This window comes from Pogoniulus pusillus, chromosome 2, assembly GCF_015220805.1.
Source record: "Pogoniulus pusillus isolate bPogPus1 chromosome 2, bPogPus1.pri, whole genome shotgun sequence".
In the NCBI taxonomy this organism is placed as follows: domain Eukaryota; kingdom Metazoa; phylum Chordata; class Aves; order Piciformes; family Lybiidae; genus Pogoniulus; species Pogoniulus pusillus.
Genome location: NC_087265.1, coordinates 50371015 through 50391185, shown reverse-complemented (window position 1 = coordinate 50391185; position 20171 = coordinate 50371015). Strand labels below are relative to the sequence as shown.

Here is a 20171-nt window from a genome sequence, read left to right as displayed (position 1 = left end):
ACTGATTTTTCTTTGTACCTTTGGGCAGCCCAAGGCCTACAAATGCATTTACAGTCATGGAACAATACTATACAGGAAAGAGGAAGAATTTCTCTCTGCTGCTGTCAGATTTGAAAGCTTGGCTTATTCCAACAGCAGCAACATACACACCAAATGCAAGTTTGCTAGTCTCTAGAACTAAGCAAGTTCTGCTGCATCCAAGTTTCTCTGCAATTTTTAACCTTTGTAACCATGCAACAAGTCCCCTGTCATCAACAGCTAACAACATTATCACAAAAACACTTTGGAAGATTTAGAGAGCAAGAGGAAGATTTCTCAGCTAGAGGGAGCTCTGCTCTTTAACCCTGTATGCCAAGGACTGACACAGTAAGAACACCTTGTCTACTAGCATTCCCTGTTCGCCCAAATTGTCCTTTGGGTGAAATCAGTTTCCACGATGGGAGAAATGGTCCAAAACACGTCCACTGAAAAGGCACAAGATCTTTCCTTGCAAAAACACAGACTTCCTTTCTTTCTAAGACAGACTGACAATGCACATACAGGGGAATGACAGATGATAGGTATTTCCCTTGTGTGATTTTTCTCAGCGTCACCCAAGCTCATGTGAAGTGGAGCCCTGGCCACAGTGAGTCCTTGGGCCAGGCTCTCAGCAAAGGTCAAGTTGTGTTCTCCCAAATACTGACTCTAGGCCCTTGAGAGTGTTGGCAGGACTTAATTGCCCAGCATAAGCCAAGGACACGTGATTACATCCACCCCACGGGACAGAGTTAGCTCAAGTAGCAGGCTGGAGTACCCAGATCAAACGCTTTTTTTGTCCGTGCTGTTGGCTGTTTGTCCAGAGGGGCTCAAAAATAGCTGTGCTTCAGTGGTCTAACCTGGAGCAATCTGAGATCTTCCCAGGCCCAGCACTTTAGATAAAGAGCATAAAATGGGGTCTGGCTTTGGTTCAGATACAGAACCTGTAGCAAACTTCAAAGCTGAGGCTGAAGCAGATGCCAGGTAAGTCTTGGGCCTGAACTTAATTTTCAGCGTAGACACAGGCTGAGCTATTTCACATCAGTCTTTGTGGCAATGATGGTCAATGAACAGCAAATACCACAGGTAATTCCAAACATGTATGTATACCCACTTGTACAGGCAGTAGGGATGAGAGGCAGCTGAGACACTTACGCATTGCGCACAATATCAAGAGGATGGACAGAGTCAACAGTGGAGTGTGGAGGGTGAGCATGATGTCACAGTGGGATTACTTTTGAGAAGTGTCACAGCATCATGCCAAAGGAAAGATGAGTCAGTTAGTATGGAAAAGCAATGAAGCTGTGCACTGATGGTGACATTAAGGTTCAGAGTGCCCAAAGTGATTTGCAAACATCTGCCTGCTGATGGGTCAGTGTAAAGGTATGTTCAGCAGCGCACAGAGCAACTTTGGTTTGGGATTTGCAGAAAGGAATAGCAGCAAGGGAAAGGAAACAAGTATGCACACAGATGGCACTGGCACATGCATAGTACATCATGAGAGATGAAAGCCACGTGAAGTTCTTACCTCCCATAAATCCCAAGGTAAAGACTAAGCATGTCAAAGAGCAACAAAAATAAAACATTTATATGTGATTATTTCAATGAGTACAAACATTACAGATGCTGATCAGACTGAAGCAGACATACACATTCAACACCACTTATCTCTACATGGTTTTAAATTAGTTATTAGCATCCAAATTTATACAACCCTCCCATTGTTATATATTCAAACTTAAGCACCAAGGCATTTGAGTAAGGGGTTTTTCTTCCTGTAGTATGAAGGGAGACAGTCCAGCTACATTCAGTTATCAGTGGCAGATCACACAGACAGAAAAAAAAACACCCAAACAAACAGGAAAACAAAAACCAACCAAACAACCCACACACACACCAAAAAAAAACCAAACAAAACAAACCCTAAACAACCACCAAAGCTTCATGAGTTTGTGGTCTCTCAGGGTTAAATATGCTCCCACATATCCATACCCATTTGACTTAAGATTTCAGAATAAGACTTCAACCAATGTCTTTGGACCAGTAGCCAAATATCAGAGAGGTTACTCTTTGCCACAGTGCTCACTTTACAGGAAATAATTTGACTGCTTTACTTTGCACTAGATTTTCTACTGTGATTACCATTAGAAAGTATTGATTTCAGACTTTCTTTTAATGACTTCTGAAGCTAATAATAAAATACATTACCACACCAAATATGCTGCTGCTAAGGAATTTTGAAAAACCCATTCAGCAAAATAGTTGTTGCTTGTTGGAAGAGAAACAAATAATTCCAGTTTAAGTTAAATTTATACTCATGTCCTGAGTGTACCAATTTACCCAGGTTCTAAGTGGTAATTCAGGAAGAAAAATCCCAGTAAATGAAATATTAAAATAGGTATAACATGCAGCTTGTTCTCCAAGGCAAGAAGACACAAAACGCCAATCTGCCCACTAAAAGGAACTTGCCATACCGGTGTGTGTCAAACTATGATACTAACCACGATCTTGAAAATGCAGTATTTTAGTTTAGAAGAATCAGATGCCTAATGTTTGATTTCTCTAATAAATGAGGTCTTACTGCTACAAAAATCAGTGTTATGTAGGGTCTACTTGACATGATGCTGCTGCAGAAACACTAAAAACACCCCAGTTATGTTTATGGCAGCCGTACCAAAAAATAACCATGTCATACATATGAAATAGACAGCCTTGGTAAGACAACAGCCAGATTCAGAATGCCCTTCAACATCTCCAGCCATTTAGACATAAAATCAAGCACAGTCCACCTGCCTCTGACAGTGAATAGAAAAAGGTATAGAGCAGACCAGAATTAACCATCTTCCTTTTTAATAGTGCACTGTGCAGCAAGCATGCTCAGAGAGGGAAACTACTTCTTAACTATGAACAGAGGCTATGGTATATCCTGAAAAAGGAGGGTTTCACGTGACTTGAATGTCTATCTGTAGCTCTATTGACCTTAAGTATCTGCACACTATCAGTGTCCTTGAGAGCAATTCATAGCAGGAGCACAGAACTGAGGCTGAACTCCCATCCAGAGAGTAACAGTTTAAATCCTCAGAGCATTCACAGGATGCTAATTAAGGAAGAACATACACGAAGTTGAACAAGTTGTCAGCCAATAGATCAAAGCACATCCCACAAACAACTAGTGCCAGACTGTGGCTAGGCTAATAACTACCTGATTCTCACTGGGCTTACACCTCCAATAGAGAAGATCAAAGTGCCTACCTGCAAGGCACAGGTCTGGGCACCCAGCCCAGCTACCCACACCCCGGGCCAACATTATCATTCACGTGAGTGCGGGTCATGCCGCACTTGGCAACAAGTCAGTTATCAAAGGAGAAGGAATGGTGATATGAACCAACCTGGGAGGCGGGTGTGGGGTTCTTCCCCACAGTGGCATCTGGTTTAATGGGATCAAAATCCAGATCCAACAGGCTGGCTCCCTCCTGGAAGGGCCCAGGGGCATCAAACTTGGCAGCAGTAAGGAAGAAAAGCAGTACGAGCATTAGACACACAGGCGTGTGCACAGTAGAGCGAGGGTATGCGATGGCCAGGAGGTAAGGCTGCAAGCACAGATGATGTGGTGACAGTGCGAACGTCTGATGTGACTCCTGACTGCTCGCTGCCTATAATCACGGGCAGCTCGCATGGGTGCCACTGGAAACCAAACCTGAGTCTTTTACACAGTACTCATTCACTTTGCACCTGGCCAGATGAGCTGACAAGGTCTAAGCACCAGAGCTGCTGTGGCCAAAAGAATCACTGCCACTGAGGGTCTTCCACTTATACCAACTCTCCAGACCTCATCCAAATACCTTTGTAATGAAGGTCCTGGACAGACTCCCTTGGAAGCATACAAAAGAGCTGATATCCATGCAACTTCTCTCAGGAACACAGATCCAAGCACTCAAACTAATGGAAGACAAGCCTGAGAAACATCAAGCTAACTCCCAAAGCTCTTAATTTTCTCCTACCTTCTGACAGAATATGGCAGCTTCTCGCCCTAGCTCCTCAGTCCAAAAATGCTGTTTTCAATGGTTTGCATTTCTGGACATCCCAGAAATAGGCACATGTGAATCTTCCAACAAAGCATAAAGTTGAGAAGCTTTGCTACTCTCCTCAGTTAGCAAAACAATTCTCTTCTTTGATTAACACTCCAAAGACAATGGTGGCATATTTGCTGGTAACCACTACTGAAACACTAGGAATGGCAAGAACCTTTATTATTCAAAACTAAGTATCACTTTTGGGTTTTTTAGGTTTAACACAACCACTACAAGACACGACTTTGTAGCTTCTGAGGAAGCTACCCTCTCTAGGAAGATACAGCTCTGTTTTCACCGACCTTCCAGCCCACTGGCCCTGCTGCCTCAGTTACCCTTGCAACAACACAAAGTGTGGCAGGTTGGTCTCTCACAGTTTTTCCCCAATGGAAAAACTGCTGATATGTAGCAAGAGACACCATTTAAGAGAAAGTCCTCTGAATACAACCCACAACATCAACTTTCACCATCTCTAGTTTCCTCTTACTCCAATGTTCTTACAGATTTTTCTCTCACTTATGAACTGTTGAGAATCACAGGAATGAGGGCAAGGAGCCAAGCTCACCCATGTCATGGTAATAAACTCTGACCAGTATGCAAAGCCAACTGCCATTGGCTCCAACTCCAATCTTTGGTTTTGTTTGGTAGTGAGACATCAACGGCTCCAGTCATGGAATAATCTTACCATTCAAGACCTAGATGCAAGGGCTAGTAACCCTTGCCTTTACTCAGATCTCCTACAGAACAGTTCATTAGAGCTAAGACATCTGACAGGAGCGGCACTGGGCCACACAGTGAACAACAGTAGCTGTTGAGTTCTTTGGTGAAGATTACTCTGTCAGAGTTTGCTCTCAGAACTTTCCCACTCGATTGAAAGCCACAGCAGATCCAGTCCTGGGTCAAGGCAGTAGTTGGTGTAGAAGAGTACGTCTGACTAAAAGCTAGCACTCACATGAAAATACATGACACAAACCATGAGGCAGGTAAAGCTGTCCATTACAATACAGGAGAAGGAAGCATAGAAGGAAGCTCAGCTGCCTGTGGTACCCACTTTCCAATACTGCTGTTAAATCATCCCTCTGCTCTGCAAGCTTCTTCTACTGCACTGCAAAATCACACATGGACTCTCTTCCCTATGAACTGCACCTCAGCAGCTGGATAGAAAGTAGCAAACCAGAGGCAATGGAGCAGCATGACGCAAAGAAAGTTAGAGAATGAGTCACAGTGTCACAGTTAAGCTCTGATAGAGACATTACTTATGCTTTAATATGCATTTAAAGGAAAAAAAAAAGTATATATAAATTAAAAGTAGATGCAGGTATCATGATAGAGCCAGAAATCTGGTCAGGCTCCTATATACATAAGGATTCTCTGCCATTCTCCAAGATTCACACAAAATTCCCCACCTCAGCATCCTCTCTTGCAGAGACGCAGATCAAAAGGAAAGTGAAGATACTTATTCATAACATTTTTAAATGTTTTTCCCTTTTCAGTGCTTCAAAAGGCACATGAGAAGAAAAGAATATGCTTATGGGAGCCACTGGCTAGAGAAGAGCGACAGACTGTGTCAGCAGTGCTGAATTCACAGTAAGTACAGTCCTGCTCACCTAAAGTGGAGGCAGCTACTCCCTGCAAACAGAACTTCACACAATTCCTGCTAGCCTTCCTTATGCAAGTGTGTGCTTCAAACCACAAAGCCCATACCTGAAGACAGATGGAGAGCACAAAACTGCCCTCTCCCAGAACTAGAATGGATGCCAGGGTCAGCGATTGGGGATGCACAAAAGCAGAAAAGATACTTCATCCACGCCCAAGATAAGGGTCTCTGGAGAGAGCATATCATGGGATACAAGAAGACCTATAATCCATGTGCATTGTTGCTAAACGAATACAGTGATCACTTTTGGCATCTTCACCAGCCTCATTTTTCTTGTTTCTTTCATGACTGAAAGTTTATAAAAGGCAATCTGTTAGTCAAAGCTGCCTTCTAGCTGCTCTCTCCTCTATGTTAGCCTCCTATCTAACTTGTCCAATGCTGAGCTCATCTTCTTCATTCGCCTGACCAGGTTTCATGGCTTGATACCTCCAAAGAGAAGACAAGTCAAAAGGAAAAGTCCAGAGGCAGACAAGTATAATGCAGGGCATAGCAGCTAACCTGCGAAGGGGTTGTCACACTTATCTCAGGGACAAAATTGTCATCAAACAGACTGATGATGTTCTCCTGCTTGATCTCCTTGGAGGGGGTGACTTTTGGAGGCGGAGGCACCGGAGGCCCTTTCCTCAACTGCATGCAAGTGAGCACACGGCCACAGCACAGATGACGACACCCAAAAAAATCAGAGACAAGAACCAGGTTAGCCACAAAAACTGATGGCGAGGGAAATCACAACCACAGGCACATAGCAGGGTCCAATCAATGCCATCTAAAGAGAGAGGGAGGAAGGGTGAATGGCTGAATTAAAATAAACCAAATAACATCATGCCCCCAGAGAAGGTTTGGCACCATTAGTTACACTTCAGCTGTAGGTAAGCTTCCCTCTGCAGAGGAGAAGCATAACAAAATTAATATGTATTGCCAGGACATGCATACATAATTAAAGCATGTGCAACTTCCAAAGAACCTCTGGGCAGGGAGCAGATTAATCACCGAGAACACGATTTAATAGACTAGGCCAGCATTGCCTGGCAATGGGAGGCCTTTGCCACACTTACCGTGCCCAAGAGAGTGAGAAATCAGAGTGGATTTATCCTATTATGGGTAGGCGACCATGACGACAGACTCTGATCTGCCCACTACCAGCTTGCTGGTACACTGGTTTTCAGCAAGAAAAGTCTGAAGAAGTTCTTGATGGTATCTAACCGCTTCTCAGCTTTAGACAAGAACAATTCAAACTCCCGAGAGGCTATGACTGCTGTGGGTCCAACCCTGCTCTCAGTTTCACCAGTGAGCATTGATACCAATGAAGTCATGTTTCTCAGATGGAGATTCTGGAGGATGCACAAGAAAATCTGACCCAGTAACTCTAACCCATCCCAATATCCACCATCATGTTTAAATAGTCAGACTGACACTGCACCCACAACCTTGTGAGAAGCCATGGTCAGCCCTCTCTAGATCAACTCATCCACATCTTTTCCATACTGACTTGTGCCCAAGGTTCAGTGATTGCTGCTATTTGAAATTAAACTTTGATGAGTTGCTGCCATGTTACTTGATCTTCTCATCACACCTAGGATACCAAGGCAGCAAGACTCAGACATCTGACAATGGTGCAGTACATTAGTGTCAGCACCCACTCTCCCACTCTCAGAACAGAGCCACTATCTGCAGAAACAGAAGGCTCCAATTACAAACTAAGTCAGAAAGATCCCAACCCTTCTACTACTTATTTCTCTAATCAGTCTTCTTCCTTCTCCAACACTTCCAAGGCATCCAGCATTACCTCCAACCTCTAAAACCGTGTTCTGAAGGCAACCAGACTGTGTACTGATGTTGGGTTATACCTGGAGATTCAGATACAAATAACTGCTACGAGGCACACAACAGAACTTCTGAAATTTTTCCTGCTGACTTGGTCCCACAAAGCTTTATCTGTCCAAATTCACCATAGTTGTGCTGACGTGATTCACAAGTGTCATTACAGTGTTTCAGTGGTGTAACTGAGAGCAAAAGCCTGACCTTTGGAATTTCACAGACTTCCAAAGCCCTGTGGTCACCATCACATTACTCAGTGTGGATAGCTAACAGCAGTCGCTTCTTACAGAAGACAGAAATAAGCTGGGTTTGAGAATTAAAGCACAGTAAAAGGTTTTGTTGGGTTTTTTTGTCTGTTGCCTTGTTTCTTTGGTTGGTTGGTTAGTTGGTTTCTATTGGCTTTGGCACAGGTAAGAGTTCAACATTTAGTTAGTATTTTATTTGGTCTCTCCTGTTTGCTGTCTCTCTCCACAGCTTTTGCTTATGGTTTGCATTAGTATTTCAGACAGGAAGAGGCCAGAGATTTGTACTTGCTTGCTGCTTCTTAGTCCGCTCTCCTCCAGAGGATGAGGCCCCCAGTACCTAGGAGGACTCTAGAACAAGTCACTTACCCATAAGTCAAAAGTAGTGACACCTGTGAAGATTTCAGTATTAAAGTTGAACACTGTTGAGAGTGTAGACACTTGCGTTTTGCAGCTGACACACTTTCTAGACTTTATCTGTACAGACCCCAGACTTGGCTTTGAGTATGAAAATTCTCCTCTCCCTCTGGAGTCATCTCTATCTCTTAGCAAATTGTGCAACTGTGGAGTGTGTCTTCGTTCTTTACTGTAGTGAGGCCGTAGAAAATGAATTAAATATAGATGGGGAAGAGCTGCCACCCGGTGGCAGCATTAGCCACAAATAACATTGCAGTCTTGCCCATGGCCCATCTGAGGTTCCAGTTGGGTCTGTGCTGGAATACTCTGCTTGCTCGACAAGAGGTGCCTCCAGCCCCATTCCTGTGGGCAGGAAGGCAGCAAATGCATGAGAAAGCACTTGCAGGATGTCAAAAACAAGGCTTATTCACACTATTTAAAGGAAAGAGGAGAGGCAAACTCAGCAAGGCCAGCCCACAAGCAGGGTGAGTGAAATCTGCAGTGAATAACAATAAATCTGTACAATTTCTTGTTCCAAATTTCAATAATGTTACGATAATCTCTGGTAAAGAAACAAAAAGGCAGGCAATCACAGACACACTATTCTCTCTCTCCTATACACATAACCCTACTCCAAGATCCAGTGTGGTGGTGAAGCTGCTCTAGGCTGCTCAATGTTGAACAGTGCAGAGACCCTGAAGAAGTCCTGAAAAGTCACTGCCAGGCATCCACGCATTTCACAGGGCTGGAGAAGACCCTTTAGTCAATGTACAAACATTGTCCCTATGTAACTAAAAATGAAATTGAGAGAAAAATATTGTAAGAAGCTGTCTGGAAACAGGAGATAGTCTACATCACCAGCCTGGGCTGGGAATCACACTGCTACATAGGACAAGCAGCAGTGAAGTTCTCAAGTTGCACCCATTTCTTTTCAGAAGCAATAGAAATTCAGTTAGATCTCTCTGCTTGAATTCTTCCTGCAAGACTCCTTCCTGTTGTCTCACTTCAGCCATAAATCTGGCCTAGTTACTATTTTTCTGTCCTAAGCTTTTCCAGCACTCAGCAATCCAAAGAAAAAAAAATTCCTAACTCTCAAAGTAAAATCTCTCATATGATATGCTGAGTACCAAGAGTGACATCTGCTATTTGGAACACACTGCTGCATACCTCCTGGGAAAGGAAAGGACCAGCAAAATCCACATGGAAGGTATCAGACTCCATATAACAGAGAGTCTTCTTGGAATCCACCTAATTCTTCATAGCATGAGAATTCAATGACTTTATCTTTAGCATAATATTTTATCTTGAGACAAAATTAAAACAACTATGCAAAGCACAGAGTTCCTCCTCATCAATGTTAAACTTTTTTTCTTTGAACTTTCCTCAGTTACAAAAGTTGAGAAGTAAATGGGCCACTGAATTCCACAGCTTAATTCAAAAGTAAAGAACAAACTTCTTCATCTAGCTCCAACTCCATTCTCCCTGGGTCTTCTTGATCATCCTACCTGTCAGAACAATGTATTACCAGCCTTTCTCCTGTAGAGGCATTCAAAACCAGCCTAGTTCTTCCCTACACGATACAAAAATGACCAATGAGTAGCTTGCATTCTCAGGAACTTCTCAGAAGGCGGCAGCGAAGGGTAACAGCCCATCATGTCCTATCTCTGTGCTCAGGATCAGGAAGAAGTCAAAAAAAAGCAACTGATTGCAAGTCTTTGGCTCTTGTCTGTGCCATCAGTGTTCACACTGCAAAGACACGGTCAACGTCATGAGGACACTACCTGAGATGGTGACTTTGGGATGCTTGCCCCAGGTGCTTCCAAAGTGGATGGTTCCAGCTCATGGTTGACAGTCTTGGTCTCAGGGCTGGTGATGGGAGATCCATCTGGTGGAGGCGAGGGGCTTTTATTTGTTTTCGCTGGGGTGCTGTCACTGAAGGAAGTGGAGAGAGAAAGAGAGAAAGAGGGGAAAGAGAGAAAGAAGTCTGAGCCAAGTTTAGGAGGAGTTGTGCTAACCAGCACGTATCAGTGGCCTCCATTATCTCTCTGCTTCGCTGCCCAGACACGTGATGAAGACATCTGAAGCCTCTACAAGCTTCTGAGAAACATCTTTGCTGAGTCACTTGCAGTCCAACATACTACAGCAGCATTACTCTGCAGCAAGCTACTCACTAAATTCCTACTCTTCAGATATACTTTGCCTCAGACAGAAAAACAAACCCAAAAAACCAACCATGCCTCCTTAAAGGAAGTTATATTAGAATCTAGCACAGTTAAGTCACAATCTTCTAATAGTGGGGAAGCAGATGGGGGAAGGAGTTCTGGCAGCTTATTTAGTTTTAAATTCTGCTGCTAAAAATTGTTCTGCATGATGGTGTACCAAACGCTGCATGGGTTGTGACTAATGGATTTGCAACACCTGAACTAAGGCTGTATGTATAAAGTATCATATTCTTTCATGTGGTACAAACCAGTTAAACAGAAATAGAAGCAAAGTAGCCAAAGGTTTCATAGCTCATGCCAGACAGCAAAGAAACTGTAAGACTGTGGCTACTAAAGACTTCTCCATTATGGGAAGTCCATTATGTTTTCAATGCTTAACACCTTCTGCCTTTGCCCTTCCAGTTGGCCCTTATTCCAGGACTCAGACACAAAGTCAAGAGAGATTCTTCAGGGAATTAAGATGCAAGGAGAATATGCCAATGACATTTGTTGGTTTACAATTTGTACAGATTTAACCAGATTCACCAAAGGACTGACAAGAGGCACACCCCTTCCCCTAAGGGCATGCTCTGGACAAGTGTCATGTCAGTATGGAATTTCATAAGAGATCTAGTAAAGAGCCAGTTACCAGAACGTTTCAACAGGCTAATTCTCAGAAACAGCTAAATCATCTTGGCTGAAATTCAGCTCCTCAAAAAGCAACCCATCAATTCATCTCAAGTCATGCAAAAGCACAGACTGCAGTAGGGGATATTTTCACAGTAGTTATAGTTCGGCAAAACTACGCACAGCTGAAAACCAGAATATCACAGAATGCTGTAAGAGAGCTGTGCAACCTCATCTACAGCGAGCAATACTTGCCTCCACTTAGAAAGCAGCAGCTCTTGGAAAGTTAAATGCTTTGGGAGAAGGCTGAAAAGAACATATCCTTTCTTACAACTTGAGGTAATAAATACTGGCATAGAGCCAGGACTAGAGCAATGCAGACCTGATTCTGTCATTATTTCTTTGCTCTGTCCCAAGAGAGCCCTGAGCTCCAGACATGTACATCCACTCAAACCTGGAAGCCTGGGGTGTGGTGATCACTAGCTAACATGCATGATAGCCTCATTCCTAAACACTCACGAGTAGGGGGATAGCAAAAGGAAGAAGGGACAGCAAAGCATTTCAACAAACCTCCCCTTTGAAGCAAGCACTTTCCCCTGCATGGCATTCCAGCTTTCAAGCTCCCCCTCTCATACCCTCTTCATTCATTCCTCCTTTACCCATTCCACCCACTTTCTCCCCATATCCACACCCCACACACGTATTTCCCCACAAAGCACTTGTTCTCAGGTCTGCATGCAGGTCAGATGTTTCTGATAACACTGATGCCAGCAGCACACCAACAAGATGCAACAAACCCAGTGAGGTTCTCTGCCAGCAGCTCTCAACCAGGGGGACACACACCCAGGGAAAGGAAGAGGGTCTCAAGAAGATGCACACTAGCCTCTACAGATCTTGGTTTGACTGAATATGCCTCCAGGTGTCCTTCCTCAGAGGTACATTGAAATCACTTAACAATGGTGAGTTGTGTGAAGGATTCTGCAAAAGTGACAAGGCTGCTCTACAGACTAGAAGTAGTAATAGCTAATAGTTGGAGGGTGAAAAAAAGAAGCCCTGCTCTAAATTGAAGTCACCAGGGAAGAGCAGGAAATGACAAAATAAGTCCTCTGGTGCTAGAGTGGAGGGGGTTGGAAATCACATTACCTGCCCTAGAGCTGAAAGCACTTTGGAGAAGATAGGGAACATAGCTAGAAAGCTAGGATTCCTCAAACGCCCAGACTACACTGGGAATACTGGGACTATTGGCTACTAGCAGGCCTATCAGCACAAGTGTGGACTGTTCGCTTCCAAGGACCTGAAAGACACCATCTCTCTCACTGAGAAAGGAGTTCAGGCTTGCTTTCTAAAAGCCATGAAAAAACATTTCAGTGCCTTATTTCTGGTGTCTGACAGTGACTTAAATTGGAGATATATTGGTAAAAGGCTCCCACATGAAAGATGGCCCAGTTTCCTCCCCTCATCCTACAAGGGTTGAGAGGGCCCCACACTACAGCCTTCATTAAGTCACTACTATTTACAGTTTGTTTGATCTGTTGGCTGATTCCCCTAGCAAAATGCCAGTACTAATTTTGGCCGAGTTGTTTCCAGCCCCCCCGAGTGCTACCTTCATTCCTGCACTTGTTGCCTTGCACACATTTAGCCAGTGCAACTAGCACCAAGTGAGATTGTCACCAGGATCCTGTCCTTCATGAGTCCCCAGGGAGCACACACTGCCCATACAGAGCAAAGCCCTGTTTCCAAACTGGCTGCTTGCTCCAGCAAACAGGGAAAAGCAAGAGGGTGGGGACTGTCCACACTGACCAAATGCAAGTCACAGTAAACACAGGTCAAAAAAACCCAGACATTGCTCTCTCTCTTTTTCCTTCCCATCAGCAACTAGGATGCCCAATAGAGGAATATCAGGCAGGAAAGGGAAAGTGTCAACTTTCTTCTGCTAACAGAAGGCTGGGAACAGGGTCTAGTGCAGTTACTGCAGCTGAAGAAAAAGCCCGAATCCTCTAGTTTCATTGAGCGCTGCTGAGCTCCCAGACCTCTCACAGGGTTGGTTCATCTGTTCTGGAAGAGCGGAGTAACATCTGCAGATGGGTCTCCATGTGCTTGTACCAATCCTACACTAGAAGATGAAATCTACTTTCCAATATGGTAAAAACAGACCAGTGACCTCCTGCCAAATTCTCAAGCTAAAAAGACAAAAAACAGTTAGCACCTCAGCTAAGGCTCAGACAAGGCTGCTTTTAGCCAAAAGTAATTTATTCTTTAGCATCAAAGTAGGTTGGAGATTGATTTTCTAAAAATTAATAGTAAGAGAGGGAGCAGGAGGACAAAAAGGACCTACACACCCAAACATGTGGTGGCACAAATGCACATTCTTGCTGCAGACCTAAGAGTGACCAAATACTAGACCCTCCCTTTCTTGCACAAGAGGCTGCACATGTCTCAGTGACCCCAGCAGCTGCTCTGACAGCAGAAGCTATGAGTGCAGCCCAGGTCAGGCACCTCAAACACTGGGCCAGCAGGACTTTATCAGGGCAGAGCAGAAGGACATTGTGGCTAGAGCTCATCAAGATGAGATTTACTAGCCCTTCCTCTGCTGTAGCACATCTGTCCTCAGGGACTGGAAATATTAAACCTCCTTCCTAGCACAGGTACAACACTATTCCAACCAAGGACCAGAGACAGACATCCAGAAGTACTACTGTGAATTCTCTATTTCCTACAGTAGAAAACCTCAGAGCAGTAATATCCCAAGACACTCCTTCACTACTTTTCATTTGAAAATGTAAAAATCAAGATTTGCCCACTAGCTTCCCTGTGAAATTACCATTCTCTACTCTCCAGCTTCCCACTTTAAAAGAGATGCTTAGCAGTGACAAAGAGAATGGTTGCATGACTTGCTCTAGTCAGTGAGAAGCCAAGACAGGAAAAGCAAGGATCCCAATCCACCAGCCTGTGCTTTTATGGCTGGTAGGATACAATCTTGAGAATTGTAATTATTTTTTTTTTTCTCTAGTGACTCCATGCAAGGAGCACCAGCAGAGAGACTTAAATTTACCATGCCATTATGCAGCAATTTCCACTTTGCTCCAAAGCATGCTCTTATCAGGGTCCTTGACCTTGGCTATGGTAGCGATGGTAGCTCCAGGCATTGTAGCAATTCAGTTGTTCAATGCCATCATGGTCTTGAAAGGCAAGATGCTGCATTTGTCTTTGTACAAAACAACAGACTTCTTTTTCCTTCAGCCCTATACAAAATCTTTAATGGATGGAGCAAGACAGTGAGGATCCTCAAGAGCAGAGCAAGTAAGGAGCAAAGCTGGAAGTGTCCTTCTCGCACCTCATCAGCTGCAACTGGTAGATGGGACAGGACTTATGAGAATGGAACACTTGCCTCATAGTCCTCCCTAGCCAGGCAGGGAATGAGAATGCAGCATTTCAGACCTGTTCACTATGTAAACCTAGAAGTTGTTAGTCACAAAAGTCAGCTGTATTACCCATGGAAAAATCAACGCTGCGTTCTTAGTCATACAAGGACAACTGAACAGACAATGTCTGAGCTTTCACTCTGCATTCTTAGCTAGGAAAAGAAGCGAGAAATCAGACCAGGCACACAAGCAATTAATGCAATTATCCAGACACAGAAAGATCTCAGCAGGACCCAACAGGCCATGAACACATCATATCATGCAAAGGACTCCACTCCCATCACAGGGTTAACACGTGCCAGGCTGTTAGAGTCCAGTAACAGCTTCACTTGTTTTAAGAACTAAATCAAACACATCGAAATGCTGCTCTCCGTACCGGTACCTGCTCATCTTTTTCCTCAGCCTGGCGAACAGTTTAGGTTTCTTTCTGTTGAGGATGGCAGGCAAATCATTTTCGTTACAGGATGGCACAGTCAAACCAGAGAGGACAAGTTAAGCTTCTGAGCAACCATTCATTTGGTGCCACAAAACGCACAGTAATCAAGATGACAGGACCCTCTCTCTCTCTGTCTCACACACACAGATACACACAAGCACACAGAGACAAGTACACATTTCCTTTTGCTCCAAGAAAGTTACAGTCTGGTTTGGAGATGGCAGAAGAGGCCCTTTTGTTCCTGTCAAAGACCTATATAAATAGGAACAAACTAGTGTTCTCACTGCTCTTTGGAATATGCTGCCATGGTGTACATGGAGAAGAAAAGGAAACTGTACAGACAAGCACAGAACTGTAAATGTCCTTTTACAATGGTAATTGCAGCTTCTGACTCTCCCCTGTAAATACTGTTACCCAAGAAACAAGCTCCTCATTCTCCTTGATGTAAGGAATCTCTGTTCAGTCTTATACATGGAAGCTAATCAGCAGCATCCCTACCATGTCTTTTTCCAGTTTGTCCAGTCATACTAGGATAATGCTACAGATCTCCTAGGTCTTCTCAGCATCTTCTCAACATTCAAATTCTTTCAGAAATAAAGCCCAAACATGTGTGTGGTTCCCAAAGATACATCAGCTGCTCTGTATTGCTGTGCTACACAGGCAGCATCAGATTCATCTGATGCATTATTTCTGTAGAGTCTTGCATGAACGTCATCATGATGCGCAGAGATAACTGCTACTCTTTTCACACCTCCTCATTCATTTCCTGCCATTGTGTTCTTCTCCGATTCCCTTCCCAGAAGAGGGAAGCATCTGCTCCTGTTGCAGACCTCAGTGAGCAATCAGAGCAGTGAGGGCTATTTCCTCCCGTAAACTCTTGCTCCAGCCTTGCCAAAAAAAAGAGAAGCCAGATGTGCAGGAGTGACAGAAGCACCTCACAGCCTTTCCTGGTCACTGCACAACATATTCACTACTCTGGCAAACCTTTGCTACATCCTCCTACAACACCCTGCTTCACTGTGCTCAGGAGGGAGAGTTGCTCTAGGACAGGTTTATCATCTCAGACACGATGCAGGGATTAAGCAATGAAGCAGCAGCACTCATTGTTATCCAGACAGGATGTCTGTGCATACTCATTGCCAGATTTTAGGGCCATGTGGTCTTGTAGTCAGACAAAGAGCACACAACTGGAGCTGAAACACCCATTATAGCCACAGATGAAGCTAGAGCAGTTTTGTGGAAGTACGAGTCACATGGATAGGTAATTTATTCACTGGAAGCTCTTTGAGGCTAGAGACTTCATGCCACAATAACAACAAGCGTGTTTGGCCCAGGTTGTCACCACAATCATTTCCTTGAAGAAGAAAGGAAGGAGCTGGACAAAGCAATAGCTACAGTCCTGTTACCTCATTCTCTTCCAAGGACCCTAGAGCATACTGCTATTGGAGACATGGTTCATGGCAGTTGAGAGGACAGCTACCACAGATTCCTCACCAGGCCTCAGTCTTGTGGGGCTGTGATGACCAAGATGCCATGTGCTAACTTGGAAAGAAGGCAGTATTTTCACAAGAAGCATTCCTACTGGCATCTTGGAAATTTGGTGTTAGCAATCCAAAATTTGAGGACCACATACAACTGAAATGCTCTCATCCCTTACAGCTGGCAAATACCACACACACTGCTGGAACAAGACACACAAGTCATCTTACATGTGACTGCAACAGGAGGTTAAACTGGAAGGAGAAACAAAGCAGCACAAAGGTCTCAACAGCTGATGTAGCCCTTCCAAAGCAGTACACTCAAACCACAGCTTGCCCTTACTTCATGCTGACTTCACCTCCTTGCTCCATCAATACACCAATTATGGATTTGGGCTGTGCTCCTACTCACCCAGCACGTGGGATTAGCAGCAGCTGGAAGCCAGAGCTTGACACTGTTTCATCACTCACGCATTTGGATGGGAGCCAGACAGCTGAGCCCAACCTCTCCCTCTCCTCTCAGAGCTAGAGAATGTGCAGGCTTGCACTTAACCATATGGGACTGCACTCAGCTGAGGAAAAGAAAAACTAAAATCCTGGAGGACATTCACTCCTTGCACATGTAAAGGTTGGAAGCACTCTGAGATCAGGAGGCCTCATGTGATATCCACAATGCAGAGGAAGAGGCACAAGGGGTGCAAGGCTTTGCAAAACTGGTGCTTTAAAGTCTGGAGGGCCAAAGAAGAGGCTGGAGGAACAAACGGGCTCTTGGTGTTCAATCTTACAAGCTGTAGGTACATGCTGGAAGCTTTTGAGGGAAAGAACAGGCCAGGTGCTGGGCAACAGGACCCAGAAGGAAAGACAGCTCAGTATTGACCTGACAGTGCATGGAACTGAACTTTAAAAGAGCAGAGCTAAGAGTCAGTTGCCTAAATATCAGCATCTAGTGAAAGTTTATGCCTTTAGACATTATTCTAGAAAGGTAAGAGGCACTGTATTGTGTCTCAAAGTACAAATCTTGGATATGCTCTAGGGAGTCTCAGGATGGCACTGATTGGCGATATGCAAGTAGTTGAATCACTCCCCAGCTGAGATTTCAACACCCCCGTGGAGACATTCTTGTCCCTCTTCCACTGCTGAGGGAAAGACACTACTCCTACAGTTACTGACCTGGGCTGTGCTTTAACAGGGAAGGCATTGCCTGAGTACTGCTTGTCTAGACCCAGCAGGACATCATGGAGGTTTTGGTTCAACTGCAAAATACAAGAACAGAATAAATAAAAATAATAAGAGCCCAAAAGCCAGCAGAGTCTGGTCTGGCCTGCACAGGCATGTGCCCAGGCGCATACACGCACACAGCATCCCAAGAGAAGACAGCCCTACAGCTGCTTCCACTCCTCTCTGAGGGGTGAAATGTTAGAGAACTCCAACTGTTGAAGAGCCGCTAGTACCTATGAGAATGCTCCATCTCCCTTACAGATCATTCTCTTGGCTTCTCTATCACCTGTCCCCCACAGGCGTCCTGCAGGTACCACTGCAGAAGTGGGCAGAGTGTTTACCTAAGGACCTAAGTGCCAGAACTGAAGCTTCACTCTGGATTTCTAGCCACAGCTGTCCCTCAGACCTGCTTACAAATCTTGGGATATGGTCATCTCAACTGTGGAGCCGAAGGCAGCTGGACCTCTAGCCAGCAGTAATCCTTGACTTCACAAGCTGCCCGCACTATCCAGGTTGGGGCAGGACCTGGAGAGCCTTGCAGAAGTGCAGTATTAGGGGTTAAACTCTCACTGCAAAGGCTGCAGTATTCACTCCAGACACTCCTATTCTGGAACAGCCACTTCACCAATGGGATGAGACGCCAGATTTGTCATTGGCAGGAGGGGGGATCCAATGCAATCAATGTTGGAGGCATAGTGCCAGCAACACCAGCAGTTAATTAGATGCTGTAGCAGTAACAAGAAACAGATGGCTCTTATGGAACAAAGCAAAAGCCATGCTCTCATATAAAACTCCTCAGGAAAGAAAAATCCAAGACATAATACAAGAGAATTCCTGTCTAACAAGCACCTTTCCAGTGTTTTGCTGAATGTATGTTAACAGCAACAAACTGGTAATTATAGCAATCCTCCCTATTCTTAACAATCAGTTCATCCCTCATTGGAGATGAACAGGCTATTAATTTGAAAGGTCCCCATGAAGTGTCAGCAGGGCTCAAAACTGACACATTACACCAAGGCAGAGGGCCTCTGGCTGCTGGGAATTGAAGGACTATAATGTTGCTTGTTGCTTAGCAGCTGTCTTGTTGTCAGGATGACACTGGGGAGGGAATACAAGTTTTCCAGCTGGGCTCTCAGCCACTCTGTAAGATTAGTACAACATTTACAGAGAGCATGCAGCTCTTAGGAGCAGCATACAGACCTAAGGAATTCAAGACTTCTCCAGCTTTTAAGTGAATAAAACAAGAACATATTTGTAAATAGAAGTGGCAACGCAGGGGCTTCCCCAAAGTGTGAAGTCTCTGATGGATGCTGGTGCACAGTACCAGGATCCAGCCTGCTACCACCACATGATAACACTGCTTACTGCTACAGTTCCCAGTTTGTGGCCAAATGGCAGCCCATGCTAAGCACTTAAATGCCTTCTTTTGGGTAATAGGGCAGGAAAGGTGAAAATGCAGAGAGGTACTGCTGGAAAGTGCCTTCTTGAGGCACCAGTGAGGCAGGTCTCAAGTCTTCTGAGATGCACAGATTGGTGGATTCCCTGCTGTTTCCAGCCCCAACAGACAGATCAGGATTCATAGCAATGTACCGCCAGGGAGCAGACAAGGGGGCAAAGCATGAGGAAAAGGCAGAGGTGCTGAACGCCTTCTTTGCCTCAGTCTTCAATAGTGGGACATGTTGTCTCCAGGACAGCTGGACTCCTGAGCTGGCAGATGGAGTCAGGGACCAGTAGAGTCTCCCTGTAATCCAGGAGGAAGAAGTAAGGGACCTGCTGGGCCACTTGGATCCTCACAAGTCCTTGGGGCCGGATGGGATCCATCCTAGGGTGCTGAGAGAGCTGGCAGCTGAGCTGGCCAAGCCACTCTCCATCATCTGTCAACAGTCCTGGCTCACTGGAGAGGTCCCTGAAGACTGGAAGCTGCCAATGGGATCCCATCCACAAGAAGGGTGGAAAGGAGGAGCCAGAAAACTACAGAGCTGTCAGACTGACCTCAGTGCCAGGCAAGGGCATGGAACAGGTCATCCTGAGTGCCATCACAAAGCACCTACAGGATGGCCAAGGGATCAGGCCCAGCCAGCAGGGGTTTAGGAAGGGCAGGTCCTGTCTCACCAACCTGATCTCCTTTTATGATCAGATTCCTGCCTGGTGAATGTGGGGCAGGCTGCGGATGGAGTCTACCTGGACCGCAGCAAAGCCTTTGACACTGTCTGCCACAACAAGCTCCTGGCCAAGCTGACAGCTCATGGCTTGGACAGATTCACTCTGATATCAGCCAAGAACTGGCTGCAGGGCTGGGCCCAGAGAGTGGTGGTGAATGGTGCCACACCCAGTTGGCAGCCAGTCACTAGTGGTGTTCCCCAAGCATCAGTGCTGGGCCCAGTCCTGTTCAATGTCTTTATTGATGATCTGGACGAGGGGATTGAGTCCAGCATCAGTAAGTTTGCAGATGACACCAAGCTAGGAGCAGGTGTGGATCTGCTGGAAGGTAGCAGAGCCCTGCAGAGGGACCTGGCCAGGCTGGGTGGGAGGGCAGACGCCAATGGGATGAGATTGAACAAGGCCAAGTGCTGGGCTCAGCACTTTGGCCA

General features: G+C 45.1%; 1 protein-coding gene across 1 annotated transcript in view; it reads right to left on the bottom strand.

Moving 5' to 3' along the window:
• Nucleotides 1-20171, bottom strand: part of BIN1 (bridging integrator 1) — a 109929-nt gene that overhangs the window by 11496 nt on the left and 78262 nt on the right. Inside the window, 5 exon segments of the mRNA XM_064165767.1 lie at nucleotides 1544-1567; nucleotides 3405-3512; nucleotides 6241-6369; nucleotides 9980-10130; nucleotides 17533-17615. Of these exon segments, the coding sequence (XP_064021837.1) occupies nucleotides 1544-1567; nucleotides 3405-3512; nucleotides 6241-6369; nucleotides 9980-10130; nucleotides 17533-17615 (495 nt within the window).